At 46.1% G+C, this 18,481-nt stretch overlaps 1 protein-coding gene across 9 annotated transcripts in view; it reads left to right on the top strand.

Annotated features, from left to right (window-relative positions):
- Positions 1 to 18,481, top strand: part of ITPK1 (inositol-tetrakisphosphate 1-kinase) — a 248,178-nt gene that overhangs the window by 123,172 nt on the left and 106,525 nt on the right. For 7 of the 9 annotated variants that reach the window (XR_006176501.2, XM_065595644.1, XM_065595645.1 and 4 more), the window contains exon 3: positions 13,123 to 13,248. The exons of the other annotated variants lie outside the window; for them this stretch is intronic. Coding sequence is in view for 5 of the 7 variants with exons in the window: in XM_065595644.1 (XP_065451716.1) it covers positions 13,123 to 13,248 (126 nt within the window). In the remaining 2 variants the exon portion in view is untranslated. The remainder of the gene's footprint in view (positions 1 to 13,122; positions 13,249 to 18,481) is intronic. 9 annotated transcript variants of the gene reach the window in all.

Below are 18,481 nucleotides of genomic sequence, written 5' to 3'. Positions count from 1 at the left end.
GGGGCTAACAGCCCAGAGCCCTTGGACTTCTAAGCAGATCAAAGCAAACATATCTATCACACTGAGGAGATTTAAACATCAAGACTCCTTATAAGAAATGGAAAGGGAGGTGGATATTTTTTGATGTTTTTAAAATTAAATGGGCAGCTAGTATTGTTTTTAAAATTTATTATGAACAATTTTAAGCTTTGTTCGTTTGCCTGGACTACTCAAGACCTGAATGCTTGTGTAGGAGGAACTCTTTGAGTTGGCTTCTTAAATGCCTTCATGCTGTTTCACATCTGATACTCCTTGATGAAACATAGGAGCCTTGTCTTATAACAGGCTTATTCAAAGTGATGCAAGCTACGAACGTGAGATCTTGGAAGAGTGTTGCCGTTTTCATAATGTAATAAAAATACTGTAATAACTAATAATTAATAACAAATAGTGCATAATAAGCATGTCATAAAACAAATTTTATATTTCCAAGATCATTGCTTTTATAATTTATACTCAGGTAAAGGAGAAAATCCCTGGAAAATATTCATTTTTAGGAGGGGGTTCGCGAAACTTGACATTTTAGTGAAAGGGGTTCACAGGTTGTTAAAGTTTGGGAACCACTGCACTAGTAGAAAATGTACCATAGGGAGCAGTCCTGCATTAGTGCAAGAATAGGCTTGAGGTCCCAATAGGTCATCACTGTCTTGAATTTCCTTGAATCTATGAAGAGTGAAGCAGTGGTACTTTCAAGCTGCATTTCGTTCCCGTTGGGCGAGTTTCTTTTGATGGCTGGTGTGAGTGTTTTTATCAATGCAGAGATAGTCACTCCTCTAGTCAGGCAGTTGGGAAGGGGGAGGGTGTGGAGAGGAGGGGAAATCGCCATACCATAGCAGATTTCCTTTCTCAGACCTCTTGCTGCTGCAGCAGAACTTTCATGGAGAATGGCACAAGTTAATTCGGCACTGTGGAAGGTGGTGAGGGGAGAGGAACAAAAAGAATCCTGTTGGTGAACTCTTCACTCCTTTTCCTTACAGTCTGCTGTGGCTTGGTTTGCGTTTGCCCTTTGCAGTAGGATCAGGCTGGTGCTCCTGTCACAAAGAGAGGTTTATATTCAACCAATTCTCACTCCCTGCCCTATTCCCTCCATTATCAGCGGCAACAAGGGCTGAATAGTTGTTAGCTTTGCATGTGGAAGACAGAGCTTTTTGGCAGGGTTAGAGGGATGATGAGATGAGTCTTACTTATTTAAATGCTTTAAAGAGACATGAAGGAGTGTGTAGTACTAATTTTGATGAAATAAATGGGCCCAAAGAGTTAAAGTTATTAACATAAGCCAGTCACGGTCCAACATTAAACACATTTAAACAAGTTTCGGCATACAGAGACCTCAGCCTGCTTAATACCATGGCAAACACAATTAAAAATTATTTTTAACCTTTTATTAAAGATACAGAAAAAAGAAGGAAAAATAGTTAAAACATTTGAAATGTTAAAATGAAACCCAGACTTCATACTTAACACCCTGGTTCCCTTTCTATGTAGCTGGAGAGAGTTTTTAGAAAGAACCCCACCCTACCTGATGGTCTTCGACTGTATTAAACATAGTAATAACTGTCCTGTTGGGGGGAAAGAAAAGAAGTTAGATGAAATAGGCTGGAACTGTTGTTCAAGCCCTGTCTCGTCTAGAAAGCAAAACAAGACGAATACAGACCAGAAGGGAAAGAAAAGAACAGCAAAGATATTAAATGCAGCTTCTGTCTTTCGTGTTGACTGCTACTTGCAGCTATGCTGCTGGAAAAACACGGGCATGGCAAATGGTCTTATTAGCCACTCTGAGAGCTTGCAACTTGTACTAGCATGGGGTTGCTTATGGCATTTGTTCTCAACTGCTTCTCTCTGATCTCAGACCTAGTGCAATGTTGCAAAGTATAAAACCTTGGCTGGGTAGGCCAGACTCTTATTAGACAGAAAGAAGGCAAAAGGAGAAGGATAGAAAAGAGAAGAAATAATGTGGAGAAGGAAAAGAAACACATGGTGTTTGGAGTGTGTGTGTGACCAAGTCTGACATCCCAAGTGCTATTTGGGATTTAGCCAGAGTTGGTGAAGGTGCCCATGTCATCTGGGTCTCTCTCTTTCTTGCCTGGTCTGGTCAGGACATTTCCCAGGATCAGGCCAATAAACGCCTGTGGCGGGCCTGGCACCGCAGCGCCCCTTTGTGGCAGGGGTAGAATGGGGTGTCAGCGCCTCACCACTCTCGAGTCCTTGTGCCTGCCTCTCTATGGGTGGCCAGTTACGGCCTCTTGGCTTCTTCCCTACTATCACCCTGTCTGGCGCAGTAGCGAGGCCTAGCGGCCGGAGTCCATACAATCCCCCTCATGAGCGGGTTAGTGCGGCCTAGCGGCCGGAGTCCATACAATCCCCCTCATGATTCGGGGGTGAGGTGGTAGGGGGACTCGGGCCCGCCCTGTCCACCAGGTCCCGACCAGGGCCCTGGTAGTGGCAAGCTCCCCTTGGCACTCACTCGGCGGGGATCTGCCCGCAACACACTGAGCGTATATGCGGCTCTAACGCCGTTAGCCTCTAAAGTTCCCCTGGGTCACTTCCTACCATGAATGCCAGGTCATCTGCTGTGGGGGGTACTCCGGTCTGTTCTCCTCCTATGACGTCCTCCTTCGGGGTCTCAGGGAGTGTACTGGCTTGGCTGGCTCCTGGATCCTGGTGCGCAGGCTCTCCCTCCTCAGGAGCTAGCAGCGTGCCTCCTTCTCTTCTGGTGGTCAGCCCAAACTGGGCTGTTCTGCAGACTTTTATACCTGTTCTCCAGTTGGAGCATGCCCAGCAGAGCTTCCAGGGCGTGGCTTCCTCTGCTAGGAAAGAAGGGTTAACCCCTTCGGGGCCTATGGTACCAGTGCCCTAGTCACTCTGCCCTAGTCACTCCCCCTCCCCCTTAAGACAGCTGCCTGGGCCGGCTGACACTTGACCATTTCCTCCCCCTCCTCTTCCCCGACTCGGGAAAAGAAGTCCGCATTCCCATGAGCCTTTCACGGCCAGTGTAACACGTGGAAGGAGTAGGGTTGGAGGGACGAGTACCACTGCATGCTTCATGTATTCATGTCCTTCATGCTATTAATCTATCTGAGGGGTGCGTGGTCTGTTACCAAGGAGAAGGGGTTCCCTAATAGGTAGTACCTCAGTGCCTCGACCGCCCATTTAACCACCAGGGCCTCCTGCTCTATGGTGGAATACGGGGTTTCTCGGGGAAACAGCTTTCGGCTTAGGTACCAGACGAGGTGTTCTTCTCCCCCCACCTCCTGCGTCAGCACGGCCCCCAGCCCTACCTCTGGGACATCGGTCTGGAGGATAAAGAGCCTTGCGAAGTCGGACTGTATCAGTATTGGCTCCCGTGTCAATCGTTCCCGCAGCGCGCAGAAGGCCTTCTCACAGTCTTCCGACCACTGGACCTTCCGTGGCTGGGAGCTTCCCATCAAGTCTGGCAAAGTTAGGCACGAACCAACGATAGTATCCGGCCAGCCCTAAGAACTGCCGTACTTGCCTTTTTGTTGTGGGAGTTGGATAGTTCTTCAAGGCTTCCACCTTGTCTACTAAAGGGCAGAGTTTCCCTTGACCCACCATATAGCCCAGTTAGGTCACTTCTCTTTGGCCCAAGTGACACTTGGCTGGGTTTGCGGTAAGACCTGTTTTGCCCAGCGCTCGTAGCATCACGGCGAGGTGCTGGAGATGTTCCTCCCAGTTGGCACTGTAAACGACGATGTCGTCAATGTATGCTGCGGTGTACGAGCTGTGGGGGCTCAGCACTTGATTAATGAGCCGCTGGAAGGTAGCCAAGGCCACATGTAACCCAAAAGGCATCATTGTAAATTGGTAGAGGCCGAATGGTGTTGGGAACGCTGTCTTTTCTCTGGAGGCTGGTATCAAAGGGATCTGCCAATATCCCTTGGTCAGGTCTAGGGTGGAGATGAATTCTGCCTTACCTAGTCGCTCCAGCAGCTCATCCACCCGGGACATGGGGTAGGCATTAAAACGAGAGACCGCGTTCACCTTGCGGAAATCAATACAGAACCTGACTCTTCCATCCGGCTTGGGAACTAGTACTATGGGGCTCCGCCATTCACTTCGTGACTCTTCGACCACCCCCAGGGCCAACATCATGTCGAGCTCTCTCCATACAGTCTCCCACATCTTCCTGGGGAGCGGGCGGTGGTTCTCCCTCACTTTGTGGCCGGGGATGGTGGCGATATGGTGGCTGGTCAATGTGGTCTTCCCGGGCTGTCGACAGGACTGTGGGGAAAGCTGAAATCAGCTGTCGTACCTGCTCCTGCTGGACCGGGTCAAGCTCCAGGCCTATGGCTGCTGCCCTGAGTTCTTCTGGTTCTCCCACCAATGGCCCCAACTCGGGTTCTGGAGGGTACGGGGCAATCATCAGGCCTTGAGGAGGTTTACATGGTAGACCTGAGTGTCCTTCCTTCGCCCCGATATCCGCACTTCGTAGTCAACAGGCCCTATTCGTCTGGTCACCTCGAAGGGGACTGGCCACTTGGCTAACAGCTTAGACTCGGAGGAGGGTAGCAACAAGAGGACATGGTCTCCGGGCTCAAAACTTCTCATCTTGGCCCCTTTATTATATTGAGCCTCCTGGCTACATTGGGCTTTCACTAGTTTCTCTCGTGCCAAGGCTCCCAACTCTCGGAGCCGTTCCTGCAGGTGGAGGATGTATTGGACGGATCCTCGGACACGGGTCTCCTGCTCTTCCCAGGTTTCTTTGAGAAGATCTAGAATTCCCCGGGGTTTCCTCCCATAGAGGAGTTCGAAAGGGGAGAACCCTGTGGCAGCCTGTGGCACCTCTCACACGGCAAAGAGGAGTGATGGGAGCAATTTATCCCAGTGCCGAGGATCGTCATCTATGAACTTCCTCAGCATGGCTTTCAGGGTGCCATTAAATCTCTCTACCAACCCATCCATCTGAGGGTGGTAGACTGAGGTCTTAAGCGCACGGATATTCAGCAGATGGCATAAATCTGCCATTAGTCTAGAAGTTATGTTAGTCCCTTGGTCCGTTAGTATCTCCCGTGGCAGGCCGACCCGAGCAAAGATCTGCAAGAGCTCATTGGCGATGATCGGTGCCCTGGCGGTCCATAGTGGTACTGCCTCTGGGTACCGCGTAGCATAGTCGACCACAACCAGGATGTACTTGCGGCCTGGGCTACTTTTCTCCAAGGGCCCCACCAAGTCCAAGCCTATCCACTCAAAGGGTGTCCCAATCACGGGCAAGGGCACAAGTGGGGCTTTTGGTACGCCTTTTGGGCCAGTCTTCTGGCGTTCAGGGCAGGAGGCATAGTAGTCCCGCACCTCCCTATAGATGCCCGGCCAGAAGAACCTCTGGGCCACCCTGTGCAGTATTTTCTCCCTCCCCAGATGCCCAGCCCATGGTACTGAGTGAGCAAAGTGGAGTAAGTTCTGCCAGAACCGCCGCGAGACCAATAGTTGGCGCAAGTTTTCTTTCATTTGTGGTTCCTGGACCACCCGATGTAGTAGGTCATTATGGATCTCAAGTCAGGGTCCTTGCTGCTGGCGTTGAGGCGGGTCTTCCTCCCCGGATGGGGAGGGGGGAGTCTCGTCGCTTGCTCCCAGGCCCGGCTGAGGGTCATGTCCCCTCTTTGTTCTTCCAGGAAGTCAGCGTCTACATCCATCCATCCATTGCCCTCTCCCGTCGGGGCCTCGGTAGGGGTTTGACTCCCTTCATCTATCTTGGGATTCTCCGAGGGCCCCTCCGGGAGATCGTCCAACGCTGGTTGGCCTAGTAATCCAGGCCTTCTGGCCCGTCCCCCACTTTTCCTCCCGGGCCGAGTACCCCACTCTCGCAGGAGGTCAGCGAAGCCCGGCCAGTCGCGTCCCAGGATCACTGAGTAAGCCAACTTCGGGGCCACCCCAACTAGACACCGCCCTCCGTGTTGCGCAGCCTCAAGCTGCACCCAGATGGTGGGGTAGGGCTTCACATCCCTGTGAATAAAGTGCAGGCGTATGGGGACCCCGGGGGGTGGGGGGGCCTGGGCTCTACCAGCCCTGCCCGGATGACTGTCTGGCTACATCCCGAGTCCACCAAGGCCCGGCTAGACGTCCCGTCCACTCTCACTGGTATGATGATCTTCCCCGGCTCCCATGTCCGGGCACGATGACTAGCGGTCCGAACCTGCCCATAATTACAATCCACGTATGGGCACTCCCTGCGGAAGTGCCCTATCTGTCCACACTCATAACACCAGTCCCGCTTCCCTTCTTCGGTCAGGGTATGGCGGGGGCTGCTCTGCCTTCCTGGCGCGTCGTCTTGGCTCCGTATGAGGTTTGCCCCTGGGTGTCCCTGATGGTTGGGCATACCGACGGGGGCCTCCCCCTTCCACCTTATGGGCCCCCCAAGCCGGGTTTAGGTTCCGTTTGCCCAAGTCCCCCCCCTTTGGGGCTGGCCTTCTGTTCTCTGCTGCCAGGTAATCCTCCATTAGGGAGGTCGCCTCCATGAGGGTCTTTGGGCGGTGTCTCTGCACCCACTCCCTCCCCCGGGTCTGCAGGAACTGCTCTAGGGCCATAGTCTTGGCTACTTGAACACTTGTCCGTCATTCTGGTTCTAGCCACCTCCAGCAGAGGTCGTGGATTCGCTGGGCCACGGCTCGTGGTCTGGCTCCCGGCGCATACTGTTCTCTGCGGAGTCGCTGGCGGTAAGTTTTGGGGCTGATGCCCATTTGGTCTAAGACAGCAGCCTTGATCTTAGAATAGTCCAGCGGATTGAGGTTACGATAAGCGGCTTGTGCCGGGCCTGTTAGGTAGGGGGCTAGAATAGTGGTCCAATGTGCGGGGGGCCATTGTACGGCGGTCACAACCTGCTCAAAAGTCACAAGAAAGGCCCCGGGGTCATCCCCCGGCCCCATCTTTGCAAGGCGCACCGGTAGTCCTCCGAGCCCATCACTGGCGCTGCCCCCTACCGTGCCTAGGGGAGGACTTGGTGCCTGTTCTATCAGCGTTGCCATCTGCTGAAATAGTCGCTCCTGGTTGGCTTGTTGTTGGGCCGTCAGCTCCCGAATCAGCTGTTGCTGTTGCTCTTGCTGCTGCACCGCTTGCAACTGCTGTTGTGCTGCTAACTGTTGGAGCAACTGTGCTTGCTGCTGTTGCACCGCCTGCTGCTGTTGGTTCTCCAGCAGCCATTTCAGAAGTTTCTCAGGTTCCATCTTGGATGTCTGGGTCCTTGTTTCAAGCCCTGATCGCTGCCCGCATTCTCCACCAGATCTGGCGGGCCTGGCACCGCAGCGCCCCTTTGTGGCAGGGGTAGGATGTGGTATTGGTGCCTCGCCATTCTCGAGTCCTTGCGCCTGCCTCTCTGCGGGTGGCCAGTTATGGCCTCTTGGCCTTCTTCCCTACTATCACCCCTGTCTGGCGGGGTGGTGCGGCCTAGCGGCCGGAGTCCATACAGTCCCCCTCACGAGCAGGGTAGCGCGGCCTAGCAGCCGGAGTCCATACAATCTCCCTCACGAGTGGGGTAGTGTGTGCTAGGAAAGAAGGGTTAACCCGTGCGGGGCCACTCTGCCCCATCACAACGCCCAACAGTGTCATGGTAGAACCTGGAGTCCCAGAAGATGGTGGGGGTGGCAGCCGTGAGAGTGAAGCTTGCTCCTTCCTTTTCTGTTTTTCATTTAGCCAGCATCTAATTCTCCTCCCCCCAAGTCTCTCTTTAAATATTCCAAAAGGGGGTGATGGGTGGAATAGCCCATCCCCTCATTATTTTATTCACCAGTTAGGCTTAATTTCTGACAAACCAGTTTTGGTCCATTGATTTCCAGTCCCACGCTTCTCTTGTTTTCCAGGCAAGATCTGAACATATTCCTTGAATGATATCAGTCGGACTCTTTGTTTGGATTAATTTAATCTTTGTCTCCCTTTTGCATCTTTTCCCATTAATATTTGTCACAGGAGATTGTGACGCTTTTTGAATTTTCACTCCTTACAGTTGAGCTCACCATAATGTAAAATTGTGAGCCCAATTATTAGAAGTGTGTGTGTGTGTGTGTGCGCACGTGTGCGCGCTCTCTCTCCCCAACCCCCGGGTGATTAAAAAGGACCAGTCTGTGGTCAACCACATAAGCTAATATCTTCCTCATAGATTTCCTACAGGAAGTTTCTCTACCCTTGCCCTCCAATGTAGTGACTCTTATTACTAATGTCACTTGGTGGCAACTGGAGCTCACCTTGTGACTTCTGGGTGATATTTGTTTTCCCAGCTAATGGAGATTTATGGGCTGTCACTGTCACACGCATGCATGGCTGAGTACATGGGAAACTTTAGAACTAAGTTATGCTTGTGACTGGACCCCAGAGACACCAAGGTCTGAACTCTGGGATCCTTCTGGGTGGAGTGACACACCACTAAGTGCTGAGCCAATCTGCTTGTTGTGTTTTAGTCTCTCTGAATTACCTGTGTTATACCAAAGCTGCTATATCTTAAATTAGAGTCACTCCCAGACATTGCTGTCAGGAAAGAGCCTTTTCATACATATATAAAATACAATCCTGGCTGAGTTTTCTTTGCAAATAAAATCACTAAGTGTCTCCTTGGCAGATAAGCTATAGTAGATCTTTTGCATCTGTTTCTTTTATTTCTGACAATGGATTCTGTAGCATCTTCAGCTAAGGGGAAAGAGTGAGACTGGATTTTGCGAGTGACTTCTGTCTGTTCCCCTCTCCCTCCAATCTGTTTAAAGGTTTTCAAAGGCTGTTTTCTCCAGAGCTGGCGGACTCTACTGTGCACACCAACATGCCAGCTTGAAGACTTGCAATGTACAAATGAAACCCATAGCTCATTACTGTTTTTGATGACTCACATCACTGTTGCACACCAAGGCTAAACAGTGTAAAGCAAAAGGGTGCATTTATATCAAAGGGATCATAAAACAAAGGGCAATAAAAGATGCAGAGTAGAAATTTGCCGAGGAGGGGAGAAAGGCGGCTAACAATCTGAAAGCCTGGATTCAGTGGACTTTGATAGGCTATATTCCCAAACCTGAAATGAATTCCAAACGTTTCTGGGTCAGCACAGACCTAATTGAATAAGCGTACAGTAGAACTGCATTGGGAATACCATATACAGCCTCTGGAACTGAGAAACAAAGGGCTGGTGATGTACTTCCTGGCTCAAGCTGGTGATGTACTTCCTGTTCAGAGGAAGGAGCATTCTGTGCCAGAGAACATCTACATTACCAGCAGAGAGTTTGGATTCTGCACTTTTGGAAATCTTAGTGGGTATAGCCTGTCCCTGTCCCCCCTCCCGTGGAGTGGAAAGTGAAATGGAGAAAACCCTTCTTTGCCTTAGAACAAATTTAGTGTTTGTCCGTTTCTCTAGCATCCAGGAGAACATCAAAAGTGCCACAGAGGTTGTCACGAAGGACCATTCTGATATCTTCTTAATCAGAGAGGTCAGAGCTGCAGTCTTGATCTCCACTACTCCTCTTCCCTCCTCCCATTTTCCAAGTATGAAAGATTCACCCATAGCACACAGGCTTTCCCTGCTCAGGATAGACTGTCATTGGGTAAAGGTCACAATCTCGGATTCTGTCACCACTAGATGTCAGGTCAAGTTAGAGGAGTTTTTGCATCTAAAGATTTGGAGAGAGAGGTTTCAACAATGGGTGTGTTAATCGGTTTATACAGAGAATCATTTTAGGGGGAAGATGAGAGTAAGGAATGGGGGTAGACTGAGGTGGGGAGCAATGACCAGAAAAGTCACAAGGACAGAAGTGCACAAGGTCTGTCCACCGTTAAGAGAACAGAATGGTATTAAGACTTCATTTGATTCAAATGATAATCCAAACTATTTCCAAAGACGAGCATTAAGCAACAAATCCAATTGAGCCTCACTGTGAAACACCGTATATTGTAGCATGTACCAGGAACATTTAAAAAAATTTGAAACAAAGCTAGATTTTTAAACATTTAGAAAAATAGCATTTCTTCTTTTGCTAAAACTTGCATTTGCCGTTGATGTGTCTTTTGAGTGACCAGATCCAGATTTTCACTCGGATGTGATTTTATTTTTAAACACAGCATGTGGGGTTGCAGGCAGGGCCAATAGAAATTAATGGAATTTTACCAGACATTTGTATTGTCCACAGAATACAGAAAAATCACCAACGTTCTGCAGAAAAAAATTAAACAAATTCTGTTTATTGGAAATTAACTCCCTATGCTTGTCTGTCCCCTCCGCCCCTCCAGTAGCTGCTATTATTGTGTGCTAAGGGAGACCTTTAGCTTAAGGTCTGGTTTATGCTGAAGGACCAAGGTTCCTAATGTAAGTTCGGCGTGCGTGTGGTTTATCTCTAGTACTTATTGCTTTCTTCAACACGTGTATTTGTAACACCTTGGAAGCATAGTCATGGTATTTTGCATTTGCTACCTCTTAGCAGCTTACACTCTGCATGTCCCTCATTCCTCTGTCATTCGTTTACCTAATTTTGCTTGTTGGATGAAGCAATCAAGTGAAATTGACATATTCTAATAAGATCCCCTCCATCAAATGGAGGCAAATGGGCTGCAGTTGCAACCTAAACATTTTCACGCTGATGATGGTAAACATTTTCTCTCACTTTCGTTGCCATGGCATTGCTTCTACTTTAAAATAAACCTTTGGATGATCACGTCAAATGCAAGGAACAGTTGGAGAAGGATACTGAAAGGAACAGGAAGAAGGAGGGTTCAGATTCCAGCTGACAAGCACTAACTTGTTATTTCTCTCAGCAGAGACCATCAGAAATTTTATGCTAGCCTTTGTCTGACTTGTGACTGGAGCTGATATTCCTCTTGAAAAGGCTTCATTTTTCAAGGACTTTTTTATGCCAATATACAAAGGAAGGTGGAACTCTTCCAAATCCTGAACAGTTTAGAAATGTTTACCTTCCATGGCTCTCACTAGAAGACAGAGAATTTATTTTTTCAAACAGTCTGATCCTCAGGTCCACATAATGTTGGATAAAACTACAGATTGTGTGGTTGAAATGTACTTGCTATCCCTTCATCCTTAAAGAACCAGTTAAAGCAACCTAGTAAGCACTGAATTTCTGGACTGAGTAAACTATTAGAATGTTGAATTTGGTATTCTTTGTTCATGGAGGAAGAAATTCAGATTGCTCCTTGATGGGTATGTGTCCTAATGCCATCTGTCTGATTTGTGTTACAATATGTGGTTTGTTTCCATTCTGAAAACATACCCATCTTTATTTGACAACACAAATAACTCTCATACAGAAAGCATTTTGCCCGATGACACTGTGCTCAACATGCATGTGTGAGCCTTACAGGCTCATTTCTATTCTTGGGTCATGGCTGGTCCTTACTGATGGGGAAGATTGTCTTTTCATTGTCTGAGTTTGTCCCTACAGTTCCAACTGCAAGGACAATAGAAATGTAGAGAACTAACCAGCCTGGCCCACTTGTATGCTTCTTGCTTACAGTCTTCCTAGCTAGATGATCTGAAGATGGATTGGTTTAGATTTCTGCACCTCTTCAGGGATTAGGGATTTCAGACCTAATTGAACAGACCCTTTTCTGTTGCCTTTTTTATGTAAGAGATGATAGGCTGCTGTGGAAAGTATCAATCTGGAACTGGATGTTTTGTCTTGTCTTTTCTTCTTTTCTTTCCTTTCCTTAGTAATTGAAGATCTAGACTCAAAGCACCTACTGCTTTTGGAGAGAAGCATAGCTACTCATTCAGCATGGATCCTGGACTAAGTAGTATTTCATATAATTTGGACCCTGATCCTGCAAACAGTTGTGTGTGCTTAACTTTACTGCTGTTCCTAGTCCCACTGAAATCAACAGCAGTATTCACAGTAGGAAAGTTAAGCATGCATGTGTGTGCAGGATCACGGCTGTGAATGGAACTCAAACCCATCCACAGTTAAAACTCTGCAAGCACCTGGCTATTAAAATCTTCCATCTTGTGCATGTTCATTCTGGTATGTTTCAGACGCTTGGTGGACAAACCAGGGAACAGCAGAACCTACGTTAGATGCCTCAACAGGAGATGTGCAGGGAGCTCTTTGTTGTATGAAGATCCTTAGGGACTTTCCAAGGTCCACCGCTCTAGACCACCTTAAATCTTTCTTATTTTATAAATCTGTTGTACGTTGCTGTACGTGGCATCTTATAAACAGACTTGGCCCTGTCCTGTAGAGATTACAGTTGTGTGTTCCAAGAGAACATTAATGATATATGCATGTGTCTGAAGAGTAGGCTTGCTTTCAGTTTATTGTGCACACATCTTTTGATCCTGCTTTTATTTTTCCTTTTTAAAATCAATTCTGTTTGTGGTTTTACAAGCTAAAGTTGTTTCATGTGCTTAAATACAACGGCACTGGTAGAAAGATTGCACAGGCCACTATCTTTTGACATGTGACTAACTTGTCAATATTGATAACCTGGCATCGTTGTTAGAACATGATACTGTCTAGATGTTTATGCTGAATGAAATTTTCCAATCCCCTAAATGACTTAGACGCTGAAGACGCATAGACACTTTTGAAAATTCTACCCAAGATGCTCATCACAGAGTGGCTAACCTGAATGCTGCTCCTTGTGGTTATTCAGCAAAGACCAAAACACCACATGGTGAACACGTTTCTTTTAAACGTATCAATAAATATCATTGACTTGTTTCTTAAATATATGTCCGGTGGCACAAGCGAATCTGGGGGAGGGATTTGAATGAGGAGAGGATACGTGCTGGTGCCCTAGCTCAGAAAGGGCCAGGTGAAGCTCTACGAGATCTTTGGACGAAAGGTGCCTCGTAGTGGTTTGGGTGCTGATGCTTGATATTGGATATAACCTGTTACTACAGAAACCTCTATGCAAAGTTCGACTTTTTAGCTGCCCAGCGAATAGGTACTTTCTATGCATTTTTAATGGATGAGATTAAAGCAACACCCCAGTACATTTGGAGTTCAGTGCCAAGAGTGATGCCCAGAACAACACCTCACACTTCGGGGAAATACTTTGACACTGAGAACTGAAAAGGGAATGGTGGGGGGATAAAGAATTTGATTGTGGATATCTTAATAAGTGGGTTTTTTTTGTTTTTTTTTAATCCTCCAGCTTGACCTTACCAAACCAATAGAAGATCAGGGCCCGTTGGACGTGATCATACATAAACTGACAGATGTCATCCTTGAAGCAGACCAAAATGACAGCCAGTCGTTGGAGTTGGTTTACAGGTTCCAGGTGAGTGTCATTTTTCACAGCCCTTGTGCGCTTAAGGTGGAGGCACAAAGCAGAGCAGGAGGCTCGGCTCTTAGTGTTGCCAGTTTAATCCTTTTCCATGGAGTAGGGACACGTGACTAAACCAGCTCCCTGTGCGCTGCTGCTCACCTACTGAGAGCTCTGGGAAAGGTGGCTTTATTGAGCTAGACTGGATGCCATAGCTCTGGGTAGATTTTACATTGTGGAGGAAAGCAATGCAATGCCCAGTTCACCCTGGCGTCCTCCTGTCATCATCCTAGAAACATTGCTACTATCTCTAAAGAGGAGTAGGTGTCTGTAGGGTTTTCCCCAGATCCCTGAAGACAGCCTTGGGCCAAAGATACGTAGCTAAACAATTTAAAATATTTTTTTCGTGTGCCAGATTTCTCCCACTTCAGAAGGGTGCATAGAAATCCTTAGTTGGCTTGTCCCCAAGTTTTTCCTATCGAGGAAGCCCTTGCTCTCTCTATCCCCCTAGATTTATGATTCACGCAAAGCAGAGCCGTTGTGAATTTTTCGATAGTGTTCTGTCTCCGGTTGAGGAGACTCTTTTATTTATTTCTCCCCGGGAAGTTTACAGTATAGGTCAGATATGCAGGAAAGCCATGCAGACATGTTAGTGATGAAAATAGTATCCAGAGAGCACGTTTTTCCAAAGATCTCCTCCCATCAGTAATGGGAATGCTGATGAGTTCAGAGCTTTAAAAGGAATTGTTTCTAGCTGGTGACTTTGAGCAATGATGCATGTTTCTCTTTCAAAGAGAGAGGCAACGTTCAACACAGCATCACAAGAAATTGCTGTGTATGCTGTTGACATCAGCTTTAAAAACCACAAAGCACACAACTTTGGCAGCTTTGGACTCCTAGGAAAGGGTGGTGTTTCTGCTCTGCTTAATGAGTTACAAAATCTTCCCCCTTCTCCTGCCTTGGTCAAACTCTTAGGCGAAATAACAAGTTTGATTTGCAGGGATAGCCCCTCTAGTTCTGATTTGTTGAGGAGAAGATGAATATTTATCACAGACTAAGAGAGATGTCCATTACCTTTTGCACTTGGAAATTGTGGGAGTTACTGATAGAAGATTTGGAGGTGGGGGAAATTTCAAATGCCTCTCCCTGGCACCCATACAGCACTTGACTTTCTCAAATATCAGCTAACTAATTAATCCTCACAACACTTGTGTGAGGGAAGTATTATCCCCACTCTGGAGATGGGGAAACTAAGGCCTAGACATATCTGGGGGGAGGGATAGCTCAGTGGTTTGAGCATTGGCCTACTAAACCCAGGGTTGTGAGTTCAATCCTTGAGAGGGGCCAGTTGGGGATCTGGGGCAAAATCAGTACTTGGCCCTGCTAGTGAAGGCAGGGGGCTGGACTCAATGACCTTTCAAGGTCCCTTCCAGTTCTAGGAGATGGGATATCTCCATTAATTATTATTATCACTGGACAAAAGCTTATGCTCAAGGTGGAGCATGCTAGAGAGTCAGCAGGTTGATGTATGGACTCAGCAATCCGTTGCTGAGATTAAGGAGTTGCAAAATACAGGGTTTGGGTTTCTCTTCCTCCCCAGCATATACACAGGCAACCTCAAATTGCAGACCCAGAAGTTCAGCCAAAAGACAACTGCCCAAAGATAACTAATTAATTGTTGAAAATTCTAGCTGTTAGAAAAGACAGAGCCATGTGTACCTTTGTGATTCCTAAGGGAAAGGGAAGATCAGAGAGGTTTCCAGCATTAGACACTAGCAGAGATCTTCATCAGCTGCTGTGGAATCCAAAGGAAAGAGAAAATACGTGAAACTAAGCAGTTTTTATTTATACATCTACACGAGTGTATGTATGTATATAAAATATGGAGAGATTTCGATGCATTATTTGTTCGCTTCACTGATTTTTTTTTTAATCATATATAACAAATACTGTAGTTTAGATTTATACCTAATTTCCTGTGGAGAAAAATAGTGGTTGACCATGATATTAAACTGAGTTACTGTCTTGCAGCTCCTGGTCCCCACATTTCCGCTGCTGAGACTGTATCACTAATACAAACTATTCTTTTCGGGGACCACCAAGATGAAAGTCAGTTAAATAAGGGAAACCCATTCCAATTAGTATCTGAAATCCAGGTTCTTTTATTCCTAAACCAGAACTCTTAATTGATGTTCTTGTGCACAAGAAGGTTGTTCTTTGTTCAATGAGCTCAGCGTATTTAATAGCTCTTAAATAAATAAGACAGTTTCTAATTGTTGGGTTTTGGAAGGAAGGGCACCATGATTATAAATATGGGAGAATCTTTTCTTAAAGCTGGTGTCTAAATACCAAGATGAAGGATCCAGTATCAAATAAACAAAACAAAGGAATATGCACTCTGTCCTTAATGTGGAGACTGAGAAGTTAATGGGGTGCTATCTTGTATATGTGGCTTGCATGTTGCGAAGCTGGAGTTGGGATGAAGTGACATCCTCAAGTTGAGGCCCTTGCTTTAGTTGATTTGTTATATGCTTTGTGGTATTTTTAACATCATTCTATTGTATCTTATTACCTTGTTTTTACCACTGGAATAATTAAAAAGAAAAAAACATCCCTCTCCAGCCCCTGCTGCCATTGACCATATAAATGTTTTGTTAGGAAAGTGTCAGTGGACGTGATATGACTCATCTGTTGAGAATACATTTCATCTCCGGTCACTTCCAGAATATAAACTGTGGGTTCATACTTTAGCTCCATGACCAGTTCCTTGCTACCCCTTGATCTCATTACTTGACCGCAGCTCCTCAGTTATCCTGCTCCGTGAGTTCTCTACTCCCTTGTTAGCCACCCTTTCCAATGCCCACCTTGCTAAAGAAGATAGCACAAAGTGCACTATCTTCACTAGCGACGGGGGCGGACATCCAGTGGGTGCGCTGAAAAGTCATCACCTATTACTGTGTTAAAGCGCATTAGGCTGGAAACCTGACTCCTGGTGTTAGAGCTAAATTGCTTTTTGGTTTATGTTTTAATGACTGATTTACATGTTGCTCAGACTACACTACAGCCTTCGCTGTGCTGACAACCTGTCTGTATATGCAAGCTAGATTACTTTGCGGATAGTTTAACAAATTAGGGCTTAGTGTACTGTTTTAAATAATTTAATGTTTATTCATGGTACAGCTAAGAACCAACAGGTATATTGCTCCTCTCCTAGTATGGTAAGTGGGGATATATATACTCGGTAGTGTCAGATCTGTTTGCAGAACTGCCTGACTTCAGCTACGTAGTAGCTAAGAGATGATTGCATTCAGAGCCTGTGTTCTGCTGATGTATGCTACTGGGGCCTTCCATTTATATATCTGCAATCAGCTGCGTATTATACATGTGAATACCATATGGTCTCTTTATTTCATTCCTAAATTACTAAATTGTCCAATTATGTTCTTGAGCAAAGTTCTCAGCTCAGAACTGTGCATCTGTGTGAGGGAGATTTTTCTCCCTCTCCTTTGACTCCTCTTCTCCGGGATGTGTTTGAACCATTAATTATCCAGGACCTGTGGTCACTCCGATGTACTCAGTATTAAATATCTCATAGCCTAGTTAAGTCCCTCTTTGTAAAACCTGGGAGCAACTCACTATGAACTGTTCAAATGAATCCCATGAACAAGGTGTATTGTTCCCTGAGGTTATTCTACAGCACTTGATATCTGTACATATGGGATGCTAGTCACCCAGCATTTTACTTCTCCTTGGTGGACCACATGATCTCAAAATCTCTCTAGTGGTTGGGACAAACAGAAGAGACCTTTGTTGGTTGTTTGTTGGTTTACATCTCTCCCAGCTTACCCTTACCCCCATACGTGCTGCTAAGCATTTCTTTGGAGGTTGCAGTCTCTCTTATTGACTTGGTCTTAACCTCATGCACAATGTAAAGTAATGGGTCACCCATCAAATCAGTGACTGTAACTGAAGATATGTTTGAATCATGATTATTAATGTATAGATGTGAGGACACAGTCAGTGATCATTGCAAGTCGTATGCAAAGTACCAATGAAGCACTGGCTGAGGAATGTATGACTTAACATCAGGTTCTTATTTGTGGAACTTGCATCATAATGAATTGTTCTTGTGCGGGATAGACCTCTGTGCTATTCAGTTCCATTAGTTATTTTCACATAGCTGCCTGTCTCCAACAACACTGCATTCTTCTGACAGGGTAGAGAACAAATTGACAGCCTGTTAGCTTGGTTTTCTGTATCTAACTTCAATATGTATATGTGGACTAGGACAAAACATAGCCCAGAGGTTAGATAACATAACTAGATGTTAGGGCTTCTGGGTTCTATTTCTAGACCTGCTTCTGTCTTGCTGTGTGGTGTTGCTGTCACTGTCTCTCTATGCCTCAGTTTAACCATCTGTAAAATGGATTTAATATTTACACCATTGCTGTTGAGATGTAATTAATTGTAAAGTGCTTTGAAATCTTATAAGCAGCACTATAGAACAGCAAAACAGTATTATGATCCTTATTAAGTTAATCTAAAATAGTCCGATAATAAATCTGATGTAATTTACCATAATAGTCTGAATTAGGATTGTGTCAAGTACTATTGAAAGAAATCTGGTACTTACTCCCGTATCTGAGGAATATGCCAATATAACAGTCAATAATGCCCTTTGCTCGCCAGCTGACATATTAGCCAATAACAAGACTTGTTCATCCAGGCTACGCATAGTTACAAAATGTTACTGCCGGGAGAGCATTTTCTATTAGTTTTCCAGACCAGATATTAGTGACTGAGGGGAGTATCAGTGAGCACCTCCCTAGGTCAGATAAAGTATAAATCCACAAACTGCTATCTCCCTGTATTGGGATTTAATGTATAAGATTAGTTAAATGAGCTACTTTGCTAGGAGCCTTATAAACTGGATGAAAAGCACAGGATGAATGTTGAATATCCTCGTATTGTGTAAAGCCAGAACTGCACTAGTGAGGAGCCATGGTATGCCAGTCAGTTAGTGCACTAGACTAGCATCTCTAGAGTTTAAATCCTAGATAATATCACTGGACTATCCTAGTCCCCTATTTGTGCACTTCACCTAACGACCATACAGGTTTGCTCTGTTCACAATGATGAACTATCTCTGAAAGTGTTCCAGGAGGGCTTCTGCTGGCTGGGACTGAGGAGCATTGACCCAGCTATGTGTGGAAACTTGCGAAATGTTTGTCTCTAGTTACTGCCTTTG

This window comes from Chrysemys picta, chromosome 4 (genome assembly GCF_011386835.1).
Source record: "Chrysemys picta bellii isolate R12L10 chromosome 4, ASM1138683v2, whole genome shotgun sequence".
NCBI classification, from domain to species: domain Eukaryota; kingdom Metazoa; phylum Chordata; order Testudines; family Emydidae; genus Chrysemys; species Chrysemys picta.
Note: the sequence above shows the minus strand (reverse complement) of the source record. Positions and strands in the feature narration are given on the sequence as shown.